General features: G+C 36.2%; 2 protein-coding genes across 3 annotated transcripts; one reads left to right on the forward strand and one right to left on the reverse strand.

The window, feature by feature from the left end:
• Window positions 1-379: 379 nt before the first annotated feature.
• On the reverse strand, window positions 380-14,803 carry LOC126768410 (G1/S-specific cyclin-E). 2 transcript variants are annotated; one of them, XM_050486441.1, is made up of 9 exons: window positions 14,573-14,803; window positions 13,754-13,805; window positions 13,611-13,677; window positions 13,270-13,535; window positions 12,985-13,186; window positions 1,970-2,081; window positions 1,209-1,640; window positions 923-1,128; window positions 380-855 (listed from the first exon to the last, which is right to left on the reverse strand). In XM_050486441.1, the coding sequence occupies exons 2-9, from the start codon at window positions 13,765-13,767 to the stop codon at window positions 730-732; spliced, it is 1,425 nt and encodes a 474-aa protein (XP_050342398.1). In that variant the 5' UTR covers window positions 13,768-13,805; window positions 14,573-14,803; the 3' UTR covers window positions 380-729. The 2 variants fall into 2 exon arrangements, with proteins under 2 accessions (XP_050342398.1, XP_050342404.1); XM_050486447.1 differs by lacking the exon at window positions 14,573-14,803 and adding an exon at window positions 13,890-13,923.
• Window positions 14,804-15,297: 494 nt separating this feature from the next.
• Window positions 15,298-27,814, forward strand: LOC126770743 (protein pigeon). The gene is made up of 14 exons (XM_050490280.1): window positions 15,298-15,515; window positions 15,587-16,003; window positions 16,097-16,236; window positions 17,385-17,516; window positions 21,120-21,293; window positions 21,494-21,671; window positions 22,496-22,800; window positions 22,908-23,084; window positions 23,286-23,498; window positions 23,849-23,992; window positions 24,717-24,904; window positions 25,590-25,804; window positions 26,086-26,292; window positions 26,370-27,814. Exons 1-14 carry the CDS (start codon window positions 15,455-15,457, stop codon window positions 26,513-26,515), a joined length of 2,697 nt encoding a protein of 898 aa, XP_050346237.1. The 5' UTR covers window positions 15,298-15,454; the 3' UTR covers window positions 26,516-27,814.
• Window position 27,815: the final 1 nt, after the last annotated feature.

The following is a 27,815-nucleotide window of genomic DNA, read 5'->3' on the forward strand; positions in this document are numbered from 1 at the left end:
CCTTTTTTATTCAAAACAAATAACTGTAGTGACCTAACCTGACCTGACCTGTCCTAAACATGCAAAATTAATGATAAGATAATTAGTGAAGTAGTATAAGCGCACACGTATTAAGTATTTTTAGTAATTAATTTTAGTCATTTGTGATTTATTTTGAATAAAAAATAAAATTTGTTTCGCTATGAATTACAATTAACAGTGCATTTAATATTATACATAAAATAAAATTCGAAATTTTGTTGAATAAAACAGTTATGTAGGTTTATAGCACAAGCATTTTGAAAAATATGATTTTAAATGAACTAAGCCTTTTGAAATACACTTTTTTTTTATTTTACGATACTATAAAAGTTTTCAAATAGATATATTATACGTCGTTCTTTTTTATTTTTTTTTTATATATTTTTTTTAACAAATCAAGCTACTTACACTATTCATATACTATATGTACATCAGTGTTTCGAGCGCGAGTTTTCATACCATTTCGATAAGCGTTGACATTAATGACTGCGATTTGTATGAAATGAAAACAGCGCCGTCTAGTAACAATAATCGCAATTCCATACAAATCGCAGTCAACGTCAACGCTGTCGAATTAGTAAAAGAATTCGCACTAGGCGCATTGCTTATTTCCAATTAGACTAAACCGAAGTTTTCTTGTCTACAAAACTGTACAATTCTTCGTAAGATATCACCGTATCCTCCAAAATAGGACCGGTTCCCGCAGAGTCAGTCCCGCGCCGCACATGCGCTAGGCGTCGCACCTTCCGCGCGCGGACTCTTGTGGCCCGACTGAGGCGGCGTAGGCGGGTATACGTGCTGCGTCTGCTCCAGCATCTGCTGGTACACCTGGTCCTGCGGAACACACGAGCGGTCAGCGGCGGGGCACGTGTGCTGGTACGCTCCGAGGAGAGATACTCACGAACATGTCGAGCGAGACGTCGTGCGTCTGTATGCGGTGGCTCTCGTCCAGGTTGAGGTCGGGGCAGATGAGGCGCAGGCCGGCGGCGCGCTGCACGTGCTCGCCGTCGCCGCCGCGCACGGCCGCCACGCTGCCCGCGCGGCGCACGGCGCGCACGAACGGCGCCAGCCAGCGGTGGCACGGCTCCAGCGCCTCCCAGCTGTAGCCTGAGCCGAAGTTCAGTACGTTTACAAACGTTCTGTTCGACGCCACGAGGTAATCGTAGTGAAATCACGAGTGAACTCACCCGACACTCTCAACGCGAGGTCCTCGCTGAAGGCATGCGCGATGGCCGCCGCGGCTACGGCGCTGTAGGCGAACTTGTTGACGTCGACGTGCAGCACGGCGAGGTCGACGAGCTGTCCGCACACCACGAACTCCAACGACGAGTACTGCGGGAACACGAACGTGTACCCGCGCAAGGCGTTGGCTCCGACGTCACTCTCACCCAGCAGCCGACGCTTAGCGCTGCGGCCCTCGCTGGCCAGCTGCATGTATATGTTCAACCAGCTGTTGATGGTGATGGGGGTGATGCTCCATGATAATATTTTCAGTATGAGTAGTTCCTCTAGAAGTATTTCCTCCGTCGTGCACGCGCCATCTGTGACGTACGCGAATTCACCTATTTTTGGTGGATAGACCTCTTCTACTTTAGCTGCGATGAATAAACATGTTATACCTGAAAAAAAGCGTAGTATTACAATAGAACAGTTAGTGCCTACGCACAGCGTTATAGCGTATTATCGGTTTGGCGTGAACGAATAACTTATAATATAGTCCGGCTAACTATTATAAAAAAAAACTTCGATGTTTCTTATCATCGTCTTCCAATGCAGTTATGTATTTGAAGATGAAACTAAGAAAACTCCATATTCATTTAATCTACACAGTTTCTTTCAATTTATTGCCTATTCTTAGCCAATAATGCATGCGTATAATATGTATTAAACAATTTTATTAAAAAAAGAATACTGTAAATTGTTTTTCTTAAATTTTTTACCGACTCACCAATGAGCTGCAAGCGACCTTTCTGGACGTCGTCAGTGTTGGTTAGATATCGATCCACGTAGTCAACGGTCAGGTGAAAAGTCTCTCTGTGTAGTTTGTACACTTCGCAAACCTGCGAAATAGCATGACAATTTGTTAAAAGGTTAAATAATATTGTAACTTGCAAGTTATTGAATATGGAACAAACTTTGTTCGATAAATTGCGCTTTAATCCTAACTAATATTATAAATGTAAATGTCGGTTTGTTTATGTGTTTGTGACGTGTTTACATCAAATTCACCAGCATGAAAAATTGTGTTCACGTTAGGGAATAGCATAGTTTAATATAATAATATCCTGGGACATTATTCACACACGGCCATCTGGTCCCAAATTAAGCAGAGCTTGTACTATGGAAACCAGACAACTGATATACTACTTCTGTAAATACATCCTTATATAGATAATTACATCCAGACTCAAGGCAAACAGACATGTTCATGCACACAAATGTCTGTCTTGGGTGGGAATTGAACCCACAACCTTTGGCGTGAAAGGCAAGTATCTACCCACCACGCCAACCGGCTCGTCTAGAAAAGATCGTAGTGTACGTAAACCTTACCCCGGTCCGTTACACGCGCGCAGTAACAAATTTTAACAACTAATGTTGAAATCTTAATCTGAGATCCTAAGTATTATCATTAATAGTTTTAGAAATTTATTATAAAACCAGACTGTTTATAATGGTGTTTAGTAATATGTTTGCTTTACCATTCATTAGCTGGACGTACCGTCCATTATATATTAATTATAATTTTACTATCAGACGGATGTACTGCGGTTTCTCGTATCATAATGTCCGTGATCATTAGATTTTTAATATAGTAATAATAAAATATGTAATTATAAATTAAAATCAAAGTACCAATAATAGAAATAATATTATGAATATAAAAATACTGTTACATTATTACATAACTATGAAGAAAATGTGCAACTTTATAGACGTAGACACTATGTAATCCAACAAATATCATAAACGTGAAATTTGCGACGATGGATGGATCTTTGTTACTTTAGTTATGAATGAGACCTAACACACGCGAAAGCTAGTTAGAAAATAAATAGCATATGATATAGCTGTATGAATGAAGTATTTATATAATATATAATCTTTAATTATTTTACATTATTTAGGTGTCAAATAAATAATATATTTAATCTCACTGCTATAGTGAATGTTATGTTACGTTATCATTGAAATATTTTAATTCAACATACATTTATCATCATAGTCATGAAATATTGCATACGCGTTATCAGGGGTACGGGAAAAGACAGGGTAACACATCTAGGGTAACACCTCCCCCATCACTCGTGAGCGGAAACTATTTATATTTATGACGAGAATTAGTTAAATATTATGTTATAAATAAATTTGGTTAGCGGTTAATTAAAATTAAGACGTGTTCCATAGCACGATTTAAAACGTGTTTGTATTACGATACCGTTAAACAATTGTAAATAAAAATTGGTGATAATGGAGCAAATACCCGCTTGCCAATAGAAATTAAATTAAGCGGAAATAAATATATTTAAGTATATTCGATTTTTAAACAAGTGTTTTGTTAAATATTTACAAACGTTGATGTTAACAATACTCTTTCAAAACAAGCTTTAATAAAAACGCTGTACATTAAACATTTTGTATATTACGAGTATATTACCTAAAAAAATTTCAGGAGTAAAGACAAATAAACTTAAACATTGAATTGACATGATATTAATGGTCCGAGATCTAAAATAATCTATGGTATTCATTATGAATTCGTTAGAAATTATTATTTTACATTATTTAGGTGTCGAATATATAATATAATATAAAATAATTAAGTACTATCTTAATTTAATTTTCGACTAGCATCGATCGAGCTATAAATTGTGAAGGATTATTAACAATGCTTTACATTAAAATGTAAAACAATATTTTTTAAAAGATAAAGCCGATATAAGAGTGGCGGAAAAGTAATTGTTAAGAAAGATGTTATGAAGATTTATTTCTACGAGACTAGAAATCCGTTTAGATTTTTTTATGTCGGCGCCGTCTCAATTGCAGCAAGCAAAATGAACAAATATATTTGGAAATTGCAAATTTAGGGCCAGTACTGCGATATAAACTTATGTATTGTACTTGTGTATATGAAAAAAATTGATACATAATTGTATAGATACAACCGACCTACGACAAAATTGTGTTATTTCAGGAGGAGAAATATATATATATTTCGAACATTATCAAGTTATAATTGAAGACTACGTAATCTAATTTTTAGCTCAATAAATTTATTATGATGAAATTATAATAAATGCAAGACAAAATGCTTTTTGCATCGTATGTTATATTTTATAATTATAATGATAGCAATTTCACAAAAATGTTTACCTAGTAACCTATAAAATATGCTTAGCAAGTAAAATATGATTGATGTTAAAATTTAGAAAAACAATAATAATATAACTTTTAAATACTCCTAGAGAGTGTTCTAGAAGAAGTATTTTTAAGTTGTGCTACGCTCGTAGCAAGCTCTTATGCTACAAGCGTAGCACAGCTGTAGCTGAGCATAATGATGAATTAGAATTAAAATATATAGTTTGTTTGGTTATTTTTTATATTAATTATTTATTATTTATTTATTATTTGGATAACCAACAAAAGAAAACATTATTACATTCATTTCATTATCAAACTATTAACAATAACTTAAATGTCCTTTTAATTATAGGCTATCACATCATGCAAAATATAATAATTGTAGTATATCAAGATTTAAATTAAAAAACAATAATAATAAATTCAATAAAACATTACATAATAATCAACAACATTGACATAACTAATAACATTATTACAGAAAATACAATTTAACATTTCAATATAATATGTATTAAGAATGACTGATTACTCGATTTCAATAGGATAGGTCCGTTTTTCTATTGAAAATGACTTTTCACACTTATAATACATATTACTCAAAGTTTACACAATTGCTAATGGATCTTTTAAATATAAAAACTTATTGTAACAATTAAAAAATAAAAAAAAAAACAAAAAGTTATTTTGGATATTTAAAGCTAGTCACTTTAATTACTTTAATCTACCCTTTGGAGCGGAACTGTAACCATAAATAAAATCACTAGGCCAGATACAAATCAGTCATATGTAATCGTGAAATTAATCCTGGTGAAACTGCGTCCCATAGTCCAGTGTAGATAATAAATGTAACAGCCTGTAAATGTTCTACTTCTGGGTTATGGCCTCCTCTCCTTTTTTGAGGAGAAGGTATAGAGCTTATTCCACCAAGCTGCTCTAATGTGGGTTGGTGGAATGCACATGTGGCAGAATTTCAGTGAAATTAAACACATGCAGGTTTCCTCACGATGTTGTCCTTCACCGTATAGCACGAGATTTTTTTTTTATATAGAATAGGAAGGCGGACGAGCATATGGGCCGCCTGATGGTAAGTGGTCACCAACGCTCTTAGACATTGGCATTGTAAGATATGTCAACCATCGCTTACATATCCAATGCGCCACCAACCTTGGGAACTAAGATTTTATGTCCCTTGTATTAAGTAATTACAGGCGTAATTACACTGGCTCACTCACCCTTCAAACCGGAACACAACAATATCAAGTATTGCTGTTTTGCGGTAGAATATCTGATGAGTGGGTGGTACCTACCCAGACGAGCTTGCACAAAGCCCTACCACCAGTAAAGAGATGAATTATAATCACAAATTAAGCACTTCATGTGCTTAATTCAGTGGTGCTAGCCCGGATTTGAACCCACGATCATCGGTTAAGATTCACGCGTTCTTACCACTGGGTCATCTTTTAAAGCGAAAGCCGGAGTATGCTTGTTCGTCAGGGCGGATGTTTGTTGTCACCGATTGCGCTGCTTGGAGGACCCCTCCTTCTCCATGTTGGTGGTACGTGTGGACCTGGTTCGTCAGAGTCGAGTCTACGTATGCCTCTACAGATCCCACAATGGTGACTTGGAGACAAGCCGATTATTTGACCATCTTAGTCGGGTGGCAGATGCTGCGTAAGAGCAGTTTCCTAACGCGGAATTGGTGTTTTTGGGGGATTTTAATGCTCACCATGAATCATGGTTGAAATCCCTCAAAACTGACCATGCTGGAAGAACTGCTCATGCTTTTGCTCTCACGCACGACTTGACCCAACTGGTTGATCAGCCCACCAGGATCCCAGACATTGATGGGCAAGCGCCTTCTCTACTGGATCTTCTGCTGACTTCTCACCCGGTGGAATATCAGGTTGTGGTTCAAGCTCCACTTGGTTCTTCGGATCACGGCCTTATATCTACCAAAGTGCCACAGGCCAAGCTGCCGCCATCAGCGGTATGCAAACTTCGCGTTTGGCACTATAAGTCGGCAGATTGGGACGGTATGCGCGATTACTATGCGTCAGTCCCTTGGAAGGAACGTTGCTTCAGTGGGAATGACCCGACAGCTAGTGCCGCTGCTGTTGCTGATGAGATCATGTTAGGAATGGAATACTACATTCCTAGCTCAGATCTCATCAATAGGGGTACGCGTAACCGTTGGTTCACTCGTGAATGTGCCGACGCTGTATCATCTAAGCAGGTGGCATATCGCGCGTGGATCAACGGCTGCATTAGCGGGGCATCTAACATTGACTCACTGAAAGCAAACTACAATAAAAATTCCAAGTCCTGCAGGAAGGCATACACGAGAGCGGATACACAGCGCATTGTACAGATTGGTTATGACCTTATTTCACATCCTAGGGGCTCCCGTAGCTTCTGGCGTCTGACAAAGTCTGTGCAAAACAATTTCTGCCAACCTTCGCTGCCACCGCTCAGAAATCCGGACGGATCGCTAGCTCACAGTCCGCAAGAGCAAGCTGATCTGGCTTGCTTGCCTGGCTAAACTCTTTGCCGACAATTCCGTCATCGATGATTGTAGTGCACTGCCACCTACAATACCTTCATGTGGCCACACGATGCCTGACATCAAAATCAGGCAACGTGATGTGCGTGCGGAGCTGCAATCACTTGATATACGGAAAGCTAGCGGTCCCGATGGAATACCAGCCATTGTGCTGAAGAAGTGCGCGGCGGAGCTGTCTCCTGTGTTAACGAGCCTGTTCCAACTTTCTCTCTCTTCGGGAGTGTGCCGGAGGCTTGGAGAAGAGCTAATGTGCAAGCGGTTCCCAAAAAAGGGGATCGGTCTGACCCGGCAAATTATCAACCAATAGCTATCACCTCAGTACTTTGTAAGGTGATGAAACGGATTCTAAACAACCAACTGATCCATTACCTAGAAGATCACTGTCTAATTAATGATCGTCAGTACGGGTTTCGACCAAAACGGTCCACAGGTGATCTTAGCGTACGTAACACACCTCTGGGGTGAAGCTATCGACAAGCATGGAGAATCGTTGGCTGTCAGCCTCGATATCTCCAAGGTTTTCGACAGGGTCTGGCTCAGAAGTCTTCTCTCCAAGCTACCGGCATATGGTCTGCCTGCTCAGCTATGCAACTGTATTGCCAGCTTCCTAGACAAGCGTAGCCTTCGTGTTTTAGTAGATGGTTGCGCTTCACAATTCTATGTAGTGAATGCTGGGGTCCCCCAGGGATCTGTGCTATCTCCCACACTCTTTCTTTTGCATATCAATGATATGCTCTCTCTTGGGAACATACATTGCTATGCAGATGATGGTACAGTGCATGGTGGATACCACGGACGCGCAGTGGCTGGGCGGGCGGAAACTGAGGAGAGGCGGGAGAATCTTGTCATTGAACTCGATAGGACGTTAGAGCTCATCGCCAAATGGGTTTCTGATAATCTTGTTGAGTTTAATGCCAAGAAAACACAGGTATGCGCTCTCACAGCGAAAAAGTCACCATTTTACCCTCATCCCTCCCTCTGTGGCACACCGCTGATGACACAAAGCAAAATCGCCATGCTGGTGATGGACGTTCGCTGCGATTTTAGTCCAAGGGATTACATCGAGGCTATTATAAAAACAGCTTCACGGAAACTCGGAGTTCTGAACAAGGTGCGGCGTTTTTTCACGCCACAACAACTGTGCCTGTTATACAAAACACAGGTACGGTCTTGCGTTGAATATTGCTCGCACCTTTGGGATGGCTCCGCTAAGTACCTACTGGAGGCCTTGGACCTGTTGCAGCGACGTGCAGTACGCATTATTGGCGACGTAAAGGTCACAAACACCCTTGAACCTTTACAATTGCGTCGCGAGATAGCAGCACTGAGCGTTTTTTATCGACTGTATCACGGCGAGTGCTCTGAGGAATTATTCTCTCTAATTCCTGCTTCCCCCTTCCTTCTTAAGTCCACGCGAGCTGGTTCTCGATGTCACCGCCTAACTGTGACATCAATTCCATCGCGCAAAAAGAAATTTGGCAACTCCTTTCTTTGTCGCACTACCAAAAAATGGAATTCCTTACCAGCTCACGTGTTCCTCTCCTCTTACAACCCGGGTTCCTTGAAACGAGGCGTAAAGAGACATCTTGCGGGCCGGCAAGGCGGGGACGGCTAGTACAGAACATTCTTCCCGACTGTACTGGCCGTCGTCGCGTTTGGACTCTACTACCACTTACCATCAGGTGGAGCAGTCATTGCCATCCCGGGGCATATAAAAAAAAAATTCTGCTTTTAATGATAATAAATGTGTGAAATCAATATTCAGATATTTTAATATAATATATACAAATTTAATTTTAAATAATAATTGATGTAGTGTTGGTGCCAGTGACAATAACAACTAAAGCCGATACAAATCGAAGATGAAGTATAAACAAACCTCTGATTTACATATTCCACAATTTAGCAACAATTTTTGATTAATAAAGTTATTATTTATAATACCACTTAGAACCGATAACATCTTAGACGAAATTCAAGACGAAATTTCTAACGAATTCATAATGAATACCATAGATTGTTTTAGATCTCGGACCATTAATATCATGTCAATTCAATGTTAAAGTTTATTTGTCTTTACTCCTGAAATTTTTTTAGGTAATATATTCGTAATATACAAAATGTTTAATGTACAGCGTTTTTATTAAAGCTTGTTTTGAAAGAGTATTGATAACATCAACGTTTGTAAATATTTAACAAAACAGTTGTTTAAAAATGGAATATACTTAAATATATTTATTTCCGCTTAATTTAATTTCTATTGGCAAGCGGGTATTTGCTCCATTATCACCAATTTTTATTTACAATTGTTTAACGGTATCGTAATACAAACACGTTTTAAATCGTGCTATGGAACACGTCTTAATTTTAATTAACCGCTAACCAAATTTATTTATAACATAATATTTAACTAATTCTCGTCATAAATATAAATAGTTTCCGCTCACGAGTGATGGGGGAGGTGTTACCCTAGATGTGTTACCCTGTCTTTTCCCGTACCCCTGATAACGCGTATGCAATATTTCATGACGATCGGTGGAATACTTAAGACTTGCATTTATATTGATAAATGTAAGTTGAATCAAAATATTTCAATAATAACGCAACATAACATTCACTATAGCAGTGCAATTAAATTTACTTCAAAATAAAACCAAACTAATTTGACTAAAAAATTTTAGTCAAGCCGATCTGGTGGATTTTAACAGTAGGTAGGTATGTATTTACGTTCATAATTTGTCTCTTATTCGATGGTTAAAATAAGACATGTATTATCATACTAAACCTCTTCTCATGTATCTCTCAATACTACATATGTATAATGTATATATGTACGTATTATTTACTGCAAGTGCATTTTGGCACAGACCCATCTCACACATAGCTTTCTAACATACTGTCAGACATAAAGATGATTCAAATCAAATCAAATGTATTTTATTTAAGTAATATTCTATTGCACAATGACTACTTGTATTAACGACGAATTGACGGTGGGAATCGAACCCACGACTTTCGGCGTGAAAGGCAAGTACCTACCACCCACGCCAACCAGCTCAATTAACCATTATTGAACCCTAATCCCCCAATGGGGTTGTAACGTGAAGTTTTATAGAGCATACAATTCTTAAATAAATACTTAATAGACTATCTAATGTAAAAATAGTTGAACTCAAATATTTCTTTTATTTGCACACCTCGAAACGTAGCGGTGTGGTAGAAGGTTCATCTTAATTATTAAATTAATAGTTTCAAACTATTTATTTAAATATGTCGTACTTATAAACTGAAAACAGACTACGTGTTACGTGTCACAAAGCTCCGAGTATGAAACGTCGAGGTAACAAAAATTATAAATAGAATTAGAAATTCGTGATAAATCGGGATTGATAATACACATAGTATACCTACACTACGTAGGTAAGCCGAGCGAGCGAAGATGGAATATCGTAATTTATTTAAATCGCAAAGTTCGGAGGCCCGGCGTCGGTGCAGGGAGGTATGAATCACAAATCACCCAATACCGCCGTCAGACATTGCCTGTATTAACTGCGTCACACTTCTCCCAACAGTACATAGTATTTTACACAAAAAATATTTTTAACGGCATTCGGGCCTTGTGTTTTAGTTCAAAATTATATTACACTAAAAAAACCTCGTTTGAGGGATTTGTTAATAGCAGTCTGGGCACTTATGAGTTCCTCTACCTACGGAACGGCAATACATTGTACTGTCCGTTGAGTTCTGTTTTGTCGTTTCAGGCTCACTGCGTGTTATTGCAGGTACAACGGACCTTGGCTTTCATGATTGGCGTATTGATCGTGCAAAGAATGGTTAATATATGTTACAGTACAGTACCAATGAGTGGTGCATTTTCCTATTTTAAATATAAATCGTAAATCACTCACATTTTCTTGATATTACAAATATTGACCCAAAATATATTGATTATCCGAGTGTCTTTTAAATGAACGTAATTGTTTTCATATGATAGGCATTCACGATTAAAATGAAACTACAAATATTCCTGTTGTGATAATACGTCTTCTGTCAATCCTATCACATACCCACTGTTTAGCGCTAGAGGAGTGCATAAAATAATTTCCTAGCACCAAAACAAAAAACATATTCGCAAGCCTAAATCGCATTCCCCAAAGCGGAAATGGACGACATAATATTTTTATTACATAAATATATTATCTATCAGTCTTGTAGTCTTGAATCGAGTCCACGCAACAAAGTAGCTATAATTCTCCAAATTAGGCGAAAGTTTGGAGCTTATTTCCCCGCACTGGTACTTGATACTATATACAAATACAGACAGTAACAGTAACAGTAACAGCCTGTTAATGTCCCACTGCTGGGCTAAGGCCTCCTCTCCCTTATGAGGAGAAGGTTTTGGAGCTTATTCTACCACGCTGCTCCAATGCGGGTTGGTAGAATACACATGTGGCCGGATTTCAATGAAATTAGAAACATGCAGGTTTCATCACGATGTTTTCCTTCACCGTCAAGCACGAGATGAATTATAAACACAAATTAAGCACATGAAAATTCAGTGGTGCTTGCCCGGGTTTGAACCCACGATCATCGGTTAAGATTCACGCGTTCGAACCACTGGGCCATCTCGGCTTTTTTAATATATTTATGAATACATACAGTATTCATAAATATCTACAAGTAACGGAATTTCATCTGAGACATACGATATGCTTCGCGATGCCTTTACAGTCGGGAAAGTGAACAATAAATACAAATTAAGCTTAAAATTTAAATCTGTAGAAATATCTACGTCGAATCTTCAGAAAATGGTTCTGTCATTTTTAGAAGGATGTCTGCGTGTGTGAAGTTCGAGAACGGTAATTATTTTCCTCTCGATCAATGGTATTCGACTGGTAAACTTTTAAATACAACTGGCACGACGATTCTAAAGTTAAAGTCCAGTTAAAGTAAATATATTTTTATTTAACATCACTTTACTACTACTATCATTACTACATATAAGATGGCTACTAGAGCAATGCGACAGTTACAACAAAAACTGTAAAAAATAAATAATTAGGCTTTAGCAGTGTGGGCAGAACAAATTGCAACCAAATGCTGCACTCGAATGGGTGTGGTCATAGCTTATGTGACTCTCGCATATAAACAATATCGGAGTATTAGAACTTGCTGAAACTTAAACTCGAAAAACAAAAAGGAGACTGTATTTTTGTTTTTCCGAACAACAAGATAAATATATATTTTTAATTCTTATTGATGTATAATCATAGGAAAATATTTTCCGTAAATATAAAACAAACATAGTTAATTATTTACTTCGCAAACTGATTGAGCGTTAATTGAAAAAATATGTTCAATATTTGCACAAGCTCTTCCGATAGTACTGCGCCGGCACGTAGTAACCGACATTATTTCAAACATTAATTTTTATTATAAGTGGATTTATAATTATATAAAACTAAAATCAATCGAATCTTGATTACATTTTTACGTTAGTCACGAAAATAGATAAAAATAGTAAAAAAAAAAAAACAAAAAGAATCTAACGAATAATGTATAAAACACGTTGGTTCTGCAAGGGTCAATAACCGTCGAAAGAAAGAGGTCAATGTCCTCATAACAGTACCCTTTATGTAAAAACTGTAATGTTTTCACATAAGAATAGTTTCAATTATTGCATTCGCATTTATCAGTTTAAATTTTACTTAAGATAAAACTTACCATAAACTCTGACATGCAGCATGAAAAATAAAAAAAAATGACAAATTTGTGTGGATGTATATTTTTTAATACTATGCTAATTTATTTGTTAAGCATATCAATAACTTACTATAATTACGACTTCGAGATCCTGACCTATATCTCTCAAGGTCAAGAAAAGAATCAAATGCAACTTCAAGGTCTATAAATATATGATAATAATTAAATCTGCATGTTCACATATAATACCTACTTAAACTTTTATATAACATAATTAAATACATACAAATTATTACATCTGTGAATAATTTGAAATTGAGTTGCAGTTTCATTCTTACCTCATTTAACCAGTCCAGTAGGATAGCTCTCATCCGCGGTTGGAGATTGGGATGATTGTCAAACATATTAGGGTTCTTTTTCATGCTGGACCTCGCATCACACTCACACATACTCCTCCACACGTCAGTAGGATCTGCCCAGGATAATCCTGGCAAGGGACACTTGCGCTTTGGTGGTGAGGGACATAGAGGTTTACTTGTACTGAAAATGAATTTATTTTCAAAAATAACATGCAAGAATACTTTTTACTATGTTGGTATTATTTTTATAGTAATTTCGTTTACCTGGGCCTTTTATTAGAATGTGGTGTACATTCACCCCTCGCCACATTTTCTAGTGGACTCAACACACAATTGGGTAGTTCAGGTATACTCGGTGGGCTTAAGAAACTATCAGCATTATAATCTATATCTGTGAACACACTTCTTGGTTGTTCATTGCTTTCCTCATCACTTGAGCATGATGATGACTCCACTACAACATTGTGGCCTGGATTGTCACTTAGATCATCTTCCTTAGCTGTTACTTTTACAGGGGGCTTATTCTCCACCTACAGAAATGTATGAATTAAACATTGATACTTATGTTAGTATGAAAAGCTTCTATCTATGTTATAAATGGATACCTCATCATCTGTTGAATTCCTCTTTCGTTTCAAATTGACACGCTTCTCAATGGCCTCACAGGAGGAACTAAAACAAGATCAGCTGTAAGTTAATACAGTGAATAAAGGTAAAAAATTAGCTGTATATGATCAGCTGTACATACCCTGCTTGCGCCATATTGAGGGGTAGAGATCACCTGGTGTAACCTCCACTGTCTAGAACATTAACATTAATAAGTGTTTGTTTAAAATAGTACAATATTAAATAGAAATTAATAGAAGTAATGAGTCTAAAATTACCGCATGTCATGTTCAAACCGCAAATAGGGTTATGTCAATTGACAACCGTGTTAGAGGACATAATTCTAAAAAATATATGTACTAAATAGAAGTAGCTACGTCTATAAGCAACCTAGATATGAAAAACGAACTGATTTTAACGTAAAAGTATCATTTTGAGACCAAAATACAAACAGCGTGCCCCCTGCTGGTTGGCGGGAGAAATTTTTTCCGAGTCGTATTTTGATGCAGATTTAATTACTAAATAGCAGTATTTGTACGTAAAACGATCACCAGAATACGTAATTTATTATTAAAAGACACATAAATGCTAAAAATTATGAATCAGCTGGAGTAAAAAATGCCACGAATCCGTCATAATCGCGCGCGAAATCCTCCCGTCAGCGCCATTAGACACGTCGCTAGCTTGGGTTTCTCGGCCCAACCACTTTAGGAAATTGTTAAAAATAGCACATTCTTAATCAAATATGATGGTTTTGAATCTGTTCATTATAAAAATATCCAAGATAACGTTTTCGAGCGTAACATAAGTTAAAACGGTTGAAGACATAATTGGCTAAGCTTATCGGCCTCTTGTAATTTATAACCTAATTGTAGACAAAAGGATTAGGCTATTTAAATTTTTACTACTACTTTGTGTAACATTATGAACCCTAGAAGTTATAACAGAAATAAAAACATACCTGATCATTCACAAATTAATCCAAATTCTAAAGAACAAAATTTCCTCGTATACCAGATATGAGGTCAAAACTTTTATCACAATTACACTATTTTGAAGTCTTATTTTAGCACGGATACAAGTTAAACATAAGGTATGAATAAAAATATTACACTGAAAGTAATTATCTTATTTCACATTCTATATTTTAGCTTTCCACGGCTCAATAACGCCCGGCTTTCCGCGCGAAAATGTCGCGGTAAAACATCGGTGCTCTGCAAGCTAATAAACTGATAGCTTCACGTTTGTTTCTTCTGAAATCGACTGTCATTAGTAATGACGTTTCATTTGCCGTAGAATATGCATTATGATAAATAGTAATTAGGTTGTTTTTATTCAAATGTATCATTACGTCATTAAAATGCATAATATAATTAAGGAAAAAACATTATTTAATATGTGTATTATAATTTCTTAATATAGAAATAAATGCAGTTCTATTATTTATAATTAGATAATTAGTTCAAAAATATTTTTGATTGTTTCTATATTGTTGTGTTATATTTTAAAAGAAGCAAGATCATTTTACTGGTTCCATTTTCAATTTAAGATTTTTTAATGTAAATGACGTAAAATGAAACTCAACGCAATGCCCAAAGCGTATTGGATGTCTTCAACACTAGCGCCACTTAATATTTTACTGATGTTGTCGTAATTGCTAACTAACTTCACTTTGATATACAGCTGGTTGCCAGCTGATAGTATTTGAGTAAGAAAAGTCAATAATATCCTGAACTATTTATAAATTGATAACGCTGTAGTACATTGACATAAATAGTTATAATGTTTTAAAAAACAGGTTAACTTTTATTATAACATAACGTTTTATATTATTAAAACAAAAATGACGGTACAGAATATTGCTGTAAAACTTTGCGGGGTGCTTCAAGCTAACGACGAAGAAGGTTAGTTATTGTTTATATTTTCTTTTATGCCTTTTTCGTCAGTTGCTTTTATTTTTATTATTTTTTTATAGAAGTCACAGCTCGCGAGTGGCGATTAGTTGGTCAAGAGCAAGATGGAGCACAAATTTTAACCTGGATATCAACGACTCAAAACGGTGATGTTATGAACGTCGGAGTATACTCGAATAAAACGAAATCTTTGTCTGTTTTGTACACTTTTGAGGAAAAACTTAATATAATTCAAGCATCGGTCAACTCTACACACAGTTTACTTGTATATGTGGATAAAATTATTTCTCCAGATGAGTCTAAAGAAGCCCTTTATTATCCCTACATTGTTTCTCTTTTGCCTGATAAAATTGGTGTCCCTGAAGCAGTGGAGGAAGCTTCAACAAAACAGATTATGTTACAATTTGTGTATGGAAAAAGCAATAAATACAGCCCTGGAATAAGGAATGACAGATTTTTACTTTTTAAGCATTTGGAGTGTATGTATATTTACTTCAAACAGTACTATTTATGTTACAATTAAGGTATACATACACACAGATTATAAATATATTGTTATAATTTATTTGCAGGTATTAAAATATATCGTTCACCTCTTTTCTTAAATGAATGTGAAGATGGCACAGAGAAATGGGGCTTTGATGGGGTTTATACTGATCCTGAGACCATTGTTAATGTCTTCTCATGGGCACAATGGGATTGTGCCAATCAGGTAATATTTTAATATTGCCCACTCAATAGTTGTTGTTGTGTATAGACACAAGCTACATAGTGTATGAAATTCCATGTTTTATTTATTTATTATTATATCAACACCAACAAGAAGTACACTAATAAATACAATTGAGTCTTTAAACATGACGTTATACAAATCAAGTGTCTCCTAAATTATAGGTGTTGCAAAATATATCAACATTTCGAGTTAACAAAAAATAATAATTTTATAAAAAATAATAATGTTACATATATTAGCTATGTACATATGTTATTTGTCTATATAATTGCCATTTATTAAGACGACTATTAACTTCATTTTCAACAGTAACTACTACTTGATCTCCATTATTCATTTTCCAATATTTTATCTCCTTTTTATATTTTTCTTTAATAGTTAAGTTTTTTAGTGCCATATTGTTCATATTATTAAATTGTAGTTTCATTTTACTGTAGAAAATTGAGTGTCTTTTCATGCTTGCCACCTTGCAGATGTCAATACACTTGGTAATAAGTTACCGAAAGCCTGGCATTACAAATGCCTCCATTCTTTTATCCATATTTCGTAAATGGTTTACCTAAAGTTTTAAAGGATACTTTCCTTGTTTAAATCAATATCAATCTGGGCCTGAAAATTCAAAGCGGATCTAATAAGTACTAAGAACAAACTAGATCAAGCAATTTGTTAATTATTTATAAAATTATTTACAAATGCATTCTGCTTCAGACCCCTAATCCAGTCTCTTCTTGTCTCTTTTCTAGGATATTTGGGTGTTTCATCTACTCAGCTAACTTCTTGCAACCTACTTCTATTCATTCTATTATCGCCATGTCATAATAATATAATATATAATTCTATACACTTATTTCTCCTTCTATAAAGAACATTGTTCAATGCCTGCCTTATTGTATGACTGTCACATACAATATATATGCATTAATAATGAATCTGAAACCTTTGTTCTTTGGTATTAAATAAAGTAGATCAATGAAGTAAATTGTAATATTCAATCACCTTATAATTACTAATGCAGTGTATGGAATAAATCAAACATAACAAGAGTACAAATATAAAAATATATATATTATATAATATATAGGAGTCAGTGAATGGGTTGTTTTGAAAGTATAAATTAAATTTCACAGGTCCTCTTCTATATTCATTACCGTGCGCCCTCTCAAAGTTTCGCTGAGGGTGAGGAGGTTAAATCTCCGTCAGAGTTGACACCGACGCTTTCCGCCCTACAGTTTCATGCAGATCTGCCTCACGAGACTGTGGTATGTATCAATTTATTTATAATAAAATTCGGTTGAAAATTAAAAAAAATAAAGTTTTAGTACTTATATTTTGTATGTCTGTTTTTTAAATATCGTCGATAATTTTTTTTAAATATTTTAACCACCTCAATGATTAATTTACCCATTCACCAGAACCGAAACACTGTACACATTATCGTCAAATATTAGTTAAAAATTATACTCAATAGCTCACGTGATCTACTAACTTACTCCTTATACTAGTTTTTTAAAATTTGGTTTGTACTACATTGCATGATAAATAAATATTATATATTTAAGAAAGCTATAGAATAGATATTCAAAAACAAATATTTTCAATGGTCGAGAATTCATTCGAAAATTCCAAGAATAGTGATAACCTGATATTGTTTATTCTAACAGAAGACGAAATACATTTGTATTGTCTCAAAAGAACCTCTACCTCGTGTCCTTCACATGGCACGGTGTTGTATGGAGGCGGCTCGAAAGACAAATGGGATGCCATTATTTAAAATTCACTTGCGTATGGTCCCTGTAACATAAACACACAAAACTGACTGTTGTTTGCTATTCGTGTTTTACACAAAAATATACTTGACAAAGAAATATTTAAAAACAACGATTTTTGTATTAATGCTGCACTTTTAAATTTAAATTTGAAAAGAGTTTCATACATATTATGATGAATTTTGTAAGGAAATGTAATTTTTATAAATGGTTGTGCTTACAAAGCTTATAAGATATAAATTATGGTTTATTTATTCTATATTATTTGATTTTGGATTACAATATGTGACGACGCGGTCAATCTATAATCTGATAACCATCAAAAGGTTTTTACCCTGAACAAAATTATAAATAAGTATACTGAAAACATATTATTAAGGTACTTTTGCATTAAAAAACTATTTAATGTTCTTTATAAATAATTTGTTATTATTTATAATTTATTAATAATTATTACTGTCATGGAAACAAAAACAGCGCTTTGATTGAACGCCATATTAATTTATCATATAATTATATAATATTATTATTATTATATATTATTATTATAAGTAACCGTTCAAATTAGTTTAGTTTCATATTTTTTTCAAAACGCCCATCATATACACAAATTTATGCTCATCATTTTAATATAAAATTATGAGCAGAATTATCGTTAAAAGTATCCCTTTAAAAATATAATTATATACATACATAATGATATATTAATGAATATTGTAAATGCTTAAAAATACCTAAGTCATCCTCTTCAATGCGTAATTACACTTCCTGATATACGAATTGCGGCTAGACTGGAGGCGAATCATCTATTCCATTATATTTACAAGATTATGGCATTTGGATGAGTTCACCTGCGATTCCCATTGACCTCACCATGTTTTATGGACGCTAATTTTGTATTCCACGACACTGCCTACCCTTGATAATATTAAACATATTACACATCTTATTTAAATATAATTATTTGTGTGTCCGGATTATATAATTTAATGAGAATTTTATTAAAATATAAATAATAAGTTTATTTATTGTATTTATTTCTATCATTTTCATCTTTGGCTTATTTCCATTTGCAAAAATGATTGTTTATTGTTCGATTTTAGAAATAATAAATACATCTTATGATTTTTAGCCACAAACGCGTTTACATTTTGCTAATTTATCATTTATTTATAAACATAAGATATAATAGAAAATTTAAAACTTTAATTAAATCGGTGAAGCGAAGTTAGGTACGTTGGCTAGAGGAATATGATTGTCATTGAATTTAAATATTATGATCTTGATTTAAGTGTGGTTATTCGAATTTTTTGATTGTCATACATAATATATGCATTAAATCGTATTTAATTACTATATATCTATTTTATATATACATTAAATAGTATTCTTTTTTACTTTTACTACTCGCTCTTCCGTCCTATGTACACAGCTCACTTAGATATAATATCTATATACCGTATATCTTGTAACCGCTTTTATTTTATTAATTATTTTTTGTGTTTATAATGACTTATTTGATTAATTAATTATTTTTTGTTATCTTTGCGGTGTATTTTTGCATTTACTTTTATATTTTGCATTTATTTTTACTAATTAATTATTAATAAAATTTTGGACTGTAATAAGTATGTAACGTATTTTGTATACTATATTATTGTTATTATTTTATGTAACTAAAATTTATTATTTATCACTTTGTCACGGCTCGTCACAGCCACGAAGGATACCATTGAAAATCAGTGTTGGGTTCTAATCCAACATAAAAGCTGAACGGTACACTTTTTCAGAACACATCACGATTGCAGATATCGCAAGATTGTGTTTGTGTATGTATATAAATTTGTTGTTTTTTTTTGTAATTTTATATATACAGTTCTTTTTTGTTGTTTTCTTGTATTCATATATATATATAATGTTTAATTTTCTTTTGTTTTTATTATATTTGATTTTTCCATACATTTATTATAACTTTATATTTGCAGTGTTTGTTTGTTCTGAATGATTGTTTTCTTAATCATTTTATACACTAAAAATATATTTATTAACAATCTAATCAACTACATACTTACAATATTCTAGTAAGTATAACCTAGGCGAGTGTAACTTAAACCTGAAAAAATACTATTAAAATCGGCCTGGTGTGACCTGCTACTATGCAAAGGCATCTACTCCCTTTCCGTAACTCCGTTTTGTACTGGTCAAAACCAATCCTGTCGGAAGAAATCTAGTTAATCTCGTCGATTTCGTCAAGTCTTGCGGCGATTTCGTTGTTGAATGTTGTCATTATATCAAAATGGGTGCTATTGTGGCCCAAAGATCACAAACATGCGAAAGATACTAGCGACGCTGCTTTCCAAGTGAAATTTATTATTCCAGTTTTAGAAAGTTTTTACACGATCTCATAATTTGGTATTAGAATTACTCCGTTGTATCGATCTTTGCATATGTTTCAAATACACATGGTATTTGAAATTTGGCAGCTGGAATAGGACATAAAAATATCTCTAATAGCTAAATTTTCTTTCGCCATCTTTCTGAAAACTTCCTCCAGACAGCGCCTGGGAACATTTTCGGTGTTGACGGATTGCTCGGAGTCCATGTTTTCAAATATTAATAAATAAAAATGTAAGTTTGTACTCTATGCCTATCATACGTGAACCATTCATTCGATTGTGATTATTTTGGTAAGTTGTTCTACGTACGCCCAGGAAGATTCTAGCTCAAAGGAACAATACATTTTATTTGTATGTTTGCCTTTCAAACTTTCACCTGTTCTTCTCAGGTCTGAGGTATTTCTTTACAAATCGGTGTTAGCTTTTTGATAATCATTAAGCAAGTGATATGCTTCTATAATAAATAAAAGATTTTAATGTTCTGCTTAATCGGAAAAAATGTATTAATAATTATTATCAATCCGTCTGTGGTGAATAAATTTTCTGAAATATGTTCATCGTCTATATATTTGAATAAAAGTAAACTTTCATATTAGTTTTATTCATTTTATTTATTAAAAATAATATACTATTTTTTTTTGTTTCGCGATTATTAAACTATTTCAATTATTTAAAAAAGTAACAATGGTCATATTTTCAGCTAAATATTCCTCTTAGCTTGCCGCACGTACCAGGAGCGCATGGCGCCGCAGCAGCTTGCGGTTCCTATGAAGATGATCCGATACCTCTTCGCGTGCACGACTGTAGCTTAGATCTATATATAGTGTGCGACCAGCGCGGTTTGCTGTGTGTTTGCCATCATTACCTCTACAAGGTAGGCGTTACATATGTACATGGGTGACGGAGTAACAATACCGTTTAAAATACAATTCAAATATAACATAAAACACAGCAACTGTAATAACATTAAAATAATAAAATTATAGTATAGTAATTTAACAATAGTATTACAGTTATCCTTAGGCTTTTATGCCGTAACGGATTAATTATACAACTTCATATTAAATATTTCAGCCTCTAGACGATTCAACTAGTTCTTTAGTCCTGGATGACGTCGATTTGAAAGATTCTGGCGTAAACTTTGCCTATTCCGTGACGTTACTTCACCATGGCTGCGTAGTGCATAGTGTCGTGCCCGAGCTGCCGTGGTCACTGGCGAAATCGCTACGACCATCCTACACTCTGTACAACGGTAAGTTTCCTTAAAAAGTAGTCTATAGTTTTGATAAACATACTTTCTCTGATGCCATAACAGAATTTATTACTTTATATGACATTTACACCATGTTTGGGGTGTAACCTGCTAATCTGAAATCTAGTAAAATAGATTTCTTGGAGTCTTTTTGACTCAGTTCAGATTTTGTTTAATACAATACAAAGTAATTACTTAATAATAATAAACAAGAATAATTATGGACAGATGTTCTGTGTCCTAAAGGGAGGTTCGTATAACTAAAAGGTTATGGGAAAATATACAGTTTTATTTACCTAAAAATTTTTACAGACAAAATTATGCAAAATAGCTTTAGACATATTTTTTGAACTATTGCATAGAATAAAAGAAACATTGACAGTTTTATAATAAAGTAAAATATAATTTAAAAAAAGCTTACTAAAACTACTTACTAAAACTGGACTGATGGGCTGAACGAATAAATTACTCATTTGGTTTATTTCTAAATATTAAAAAAATAATGATACACTTTACAAATCGTAATCTATGCGGTTAGGTACATGTAGATCGCCAAGTCAAAATACAAATAATGTCGTTAATTTGACACTAGTGATCTATTTTCATGCATCAAAAAAGGTAAATGATCATCTAATTGTGAGAAACTATCTCAAGATATGAATATGGACAATACCCGTGCTACTATTATCTGCCAACTCTTTCGTGTAATGGCAAACTTAACGTCTGTATTAATAAACAGTATTTTCATTTGATTAAAAAACATCTCGTGGGTGGGTTGACTTTTATAAGATGTACCAACACTAATTTTATATTTATATTTCCAGATAACCACCTACTTGTCAACATACCAATGCTCTTCACCCACCTCATAGACATAAGTCCTCATCACGAACCTTGCTGTCATATAGTTGTTCCTCTAGAGCCTAGTGACAGTGGACCGAGCTTGGCTCCATTGTTGGGATGGGGTGCTCACGCCATGGTCGACCTCAATACTCTGGATGTGGTCACGATGAATGTCACAGAAAAAGATTTATCGTCGACCTTTAAGAGCGATACGGTGATCGAGAATAAATTAGCAATCATGCATTATTTGATACAACATGAAGGGAACATGGAGTTGGCTGAAGAGGTATCTGTTATAATATATAGAATAGCAAATACAAAGTAAATAGACCACTTTTGTTTTTTTACATTGCAATTGTTTTTTTCTATGTTTAAGATACTGATTTTTTGCAGTTAATATCATGGCTATGCCTGAATCAGCACGATGGATTAGGTGGGCTGCAACGAGTTATGCAGGAGTACTTGATAGGAACTACATACGCCGTGACGCGACGTTCCCTGTCCGCGTCGGCTGTCAATTTGATGAATTGGTTGCCCTTCACTTTACATCTGAAGTTTGCTGATGTTAAGGTAGGTCACATGGCGTAGGGATATTAAACAATTAACAGATAAGAATAATGTTTAATATACCATTGGCTAACTTTGTATGTTTTGAAACAAGGATATCACTGTCGCGTGTAAAACGTAGCGAAGTCGTTTTAGCCCCTGTCAGGGTGCGTGTGAGCGAGTCGGGTACGGAGAGGTGTAGTGTATACGGTGTCGCGCGCGCAGGCGGGCGTCGCGAGCGTGTGCGTGTCGGTGTGCGCGCTGTGGCGCGGCGCGGCGGCGGCCGTGGTGCTGGCGCCGCGCCAGCGCGTGGCGCAGTTCGCGGAGGACGCCTGGACGCGCCTGTGGGCGGCGCTGTGCGCGCTCGCCAGCCCGCGCGCGCGCCTGCGCCCCGAGCACGTGCGCGAGCGACTCGCCGTCACGCTGCATTGCTATCAGGTACGCTCGCATATGTGGTAGAAGTACAGTTTCTGATATACATCATTTTACATATTTTGGAAGTTACCCTACATTTTTAGAAGTTTGTGCATCTATTACTTTGTAATCAGGTGTTGTGTATACGAATGTTCAATTAATCCCTCACATCTTCGTCGTCATATCTTCATATCATAACTTATTCGAAATTAGATACATGAAAATATATTTTTTGCTTTTGCTTATATAAAGTCTATCATAGAAATTCCATCCGGCACAGTGCTAGTGAAAATAAAGGTGTATAAAACAGAAAGTTGATGTAGTTCGACCAAGTCGATTAGACTTTTGAGTACGGAGCCGCCCCCTCCATACAGCCGGAGGCGCTGTCGCGCTGCAGCACGCCGCTGTCGCCGGGCGCGCCGGCCGCCCGCCGCGCGTCGCTCGCGGCGCCCGACGCGCTGCCCTTCGCCGAGCTGGACGTGTGCACCACCAGCAAGCAGGAGCACGTCATCGCTGCCGTGAGTACACCACATGACACGACAGATATTACATTTACGAGACTTTGTTTATCGTCCCGATTTCTACAATAGCACGATCGATCGATTTCAATTAACTTTTCTTCGTACTAGACATACTAGGCGTCAATGGGTTTTTTAATTTAAGAAGTTAAGTAAGTGACTAAATATTAAATAGTATCAACTATATTAAAATTATATTATTTTTGCAATCAGGAGATTTATGACACTTGACCCCGTTAAATTACAATTAATTAAAATTTGATTGTCATATTGTAAGAAATTGAGACCGTCGAAAACACTTGGATTTCATTTTTTTTAATTTTTGTTCGTTGGGAATGTAAAACCTTCACCGTCCACTAATCAATATGTGTGGGCCCCGCGAGATCAAGGTAAACGATAAAAAAATATATTTTACTTTATAATTTGTGTCAATGCGCGTCTGTCTTCTCTTCTCGATGTTTACAAAATAATAGACTGTTATAACACGGATATAGGTCATGTAATGGCATAGAAAGGTTGTTTTCTCAAAATATGCGAATTTTTATTTGACTCCTGGTTACTTTTTGTTCGTTCTGTATCACAATAATGTACGATACGCCTTTCGAGTGGAACTTCTACTCGGCGCCAGTGACGAAGTGTCAACGGAGAAATGTCAGTCGCGCCGTCTCGCCTCGGGCCGACGCCCACGGGTCGATAGGTTCGGAAGTGTCGAATTAAACCTCAGAACCTGCGCGCGGTGAGCGTGCACCTGCTGTCGGAGAGCGGTGAGGCGGGCGCGCTGGAGAGCGGCGTGCACGCGCTGGCCACTCGCTGGGCGGCGGCGCAGCTGGACGCGGCGCGCGCGCTGTGCCGCGCCGCCGTGCGCGCCGTGGCCGCCGTGGGCGCCGCGCAGCCGCGGGGCTTCCAGTACATGTACGCCTGCCTCCGTACACGGCCTGTGATCGAATTCACTCTCGACATTACAATTATACTTATATACACCATAAACGATATATGTACTGAGCCTAATCTTAAACTGTAAAAGTAGTAGGCTTTTAGTCAGTTAAACTGATTAAACCAGTTCGCCTGTTGGTGTCGAAGTCGATTTTGTCACAACACGTTTATAGAGGAGTTTTCGTATAGTGAGAGCACGTGGACGGCGAGTGTTATGTGTTTCGTGCTGTGTCGGTATCATAGCGAACATTTGTTTTTTTTTAAGTTGCAAAGTTATCGGTTTGAAGCTCGGTTACGCTTATTTTTGTGATGGTTTCACTCTAGGACTGTTTTGGCTTGCTTACATATGTTGTTACATGTTGAGTTTTGTCTGTTTTTTTTTTTCGTTGTTTGGGTTACATTTTTGTTGGAGTCACGGTTGGTGGTTCATTTTTTTTTTTCGTGATTTTTGTGTGAAACTGGCTTAAGTCATTTGTTTGGTTTCGATATTTCATTCTTTCATTGATGATACCTTGCTTTTTAATATCGCTCTTTATTTATTGTTTGGTATAAAAAAAAATCGTTTGCTTACGTCACTATTGTCATTGTTAGAAGTAGATACTTTAGTTACATTAGGACGTCATAGACAATAAATCTTTAATATTTTTTGCATATTATATTTTAGAGATGAAATGGATCCCACGCATGCGTTGATACTCTTCAAGATCCTCGAGCAGTACTACGTGGCGACGGACTCCATCGCCTTCCCCCTCCCACAGGGCTTCAGTTCGTTCTTCACGTACCTCGGGTACCGCACGCTACCTTTCCACGCGTTCGTGCAGTACGTGCATCGAAATGTATTCGAGTTGCAGATCGACGTCCTCAAAACGATTATAGCGAGTAAGTAAAATAACAATCATATTAATATTATTAAGCAAATACAACCCTGAAAAATATCATAGGTACATATTTTATACATGTATGTTGACTCGTCGGTCTAGAGCCTAGCTTATATGGTTGCAGACCCCGAGGTACCGGGGTCAATAAATTAAAAGTTATTGGATTTTTAATACGAACATAACGACGAGACGGCAGAATTTGTGTAGTCATATAAACTTTTACTAGTACTATATTGTCATTCCGCGAGCCGACTGACACGTTTGTTTCGCGCGTGGCGGCAGGCAAGGACGACGACAAGAAGCGCACGGTGAACAACAAGCTGCGCCTGATCCAGCTGGTGGGCGAGGGCCGCGGGCGGCGCGCGCTGGGCGCGTGGGCGCACCGCGCCGCGCTGCTGCTGCGCGCGCGCGACCACGCCGCCGCGCTGCTCAGCGGCGGCAGCGCGCCCGCGCGCGACCACGCGCCGCACCGCCCCGTCGGCGACTCGGGTACGCGCGCGCTCCGGCCGCCCCGACCGCCCCCCGCCCCGCGCGCTGCCGCCGCTAACGCGACTGTTTGCCCGCAGGGATAGCGGCTCTGCCGTCGGGGGAGCGCCTGTCGCCGCTCGACACCTTCCTGGACCTCCTCACCGCCAAAGCTAGCCTCAATGAGTTAGATTTTAATCTCATTATAGAAGCGACGTTAGCGTCTGTGCAGCACGAAACTGCATAACTTATCCGTATCCTCCTGACTTAATATTTATAGAACGTGTAGTATAATCTTGTAGTCGTAAACGTTACAAACATCTATTTTATTAAAGATAGGGCGTAAAAGACCGGGGTGACAGAAAAATCCGTGTTTTTTGTAGTTTATTAATATTTAAAAAAAAAAACTGTAGTCTTATTACAAATATCATACTTATCTGTTAAGGCTGCCGTATACACAAATATAACACGTGTATATTTTATAATCGTTTAAAAGAACGTATATTGCAGGCTATCATTCTTTTACATTATAGGGCAAGTATCTTATCTCATCGTTAACGAAAATCAAGTTACCATACCTTTCCGTCAGTTCCAAAAAGCCGATGCGGCGCCGCAAAGACGTCTTTATTTAAATACTTTGTGTTACTATCTCCTGGTCTATAACTACAAAGTTATTACAAAATGGTAGTGCCAATAATTCCAACTGACTCGTTGAATTTATATTTATTTAGATATAAATTTACTTCTATTTATGTTTACATTGATTTAATTCAATAATTACAAATTCCTAAGCATTTACAGTACAAAACACATTATTTTTACAAGCGGCTGCAAGTTATCCATAATCAATAGGTACTAATAGTGAGACGACTCCTTCGTCACGACGCAGAACTCCCGACTAGGTTTTAAAAATTTATTAAGAATAACTATACAATATTGTGACAAACCACAATAGATTGTTTTATAGGTTCGGAAATAAACACCTCAGACCTGAGAAGAACCGGCGAAATAAACTCAGCGGTTTTTTTTTATATCTCATTTCTTTACCAGAAGTGCAATACATATATAACATGCCTCTTGTGAGGCCGGCTCTCGGCTTGGGGCGACGTCGATGTAGGGAGAGCAAGTGTGTGTATATAACGCCATTGATGAGCCGTGATGAATGATGAAGCTTGCACGCCTACGTGATTGATGAAATCGTCTGTGTAAGGTCCGAGTTGACTCACTTTTAGTATTTATTATTACAACGATTTAAGGATATTCCTTAAATACAAAAATATATCTGATTAAGATGTTAATTCTAAAAGTGAATAAAACAATTTACGGTAATGTTGTTCTTTAACTTAACATTTTTAGCACAAAATTATTTTGTGCTTAGAAATTTTATGAATTCACCTGAAATTATTGAACTTCGTCGAAAATGTTTTTCTTTTATTTCAGGTTAACAATGTTATAAGTTATTAGTTTAAATCTTTAGATTAATTTATTTTATGTGCAATAATAATTTTAGACCAATATTTAAGACTAAAATAAAACATTCCATTTAA

This window comes from Nymphalis io, chromosome 1 (genome assembly GCF_905147045.1).
Source record: "Nymphalis io chromosome 1, ilAglIoxx1.1, whole genome shotgun sequence".
Taxonomy (NCBI): Eukaryota; Metazoa; Arthropoda; class Insecta; order Lepidoptera; family Nymphalidae; genus Nymphalis; species Nymphalis io.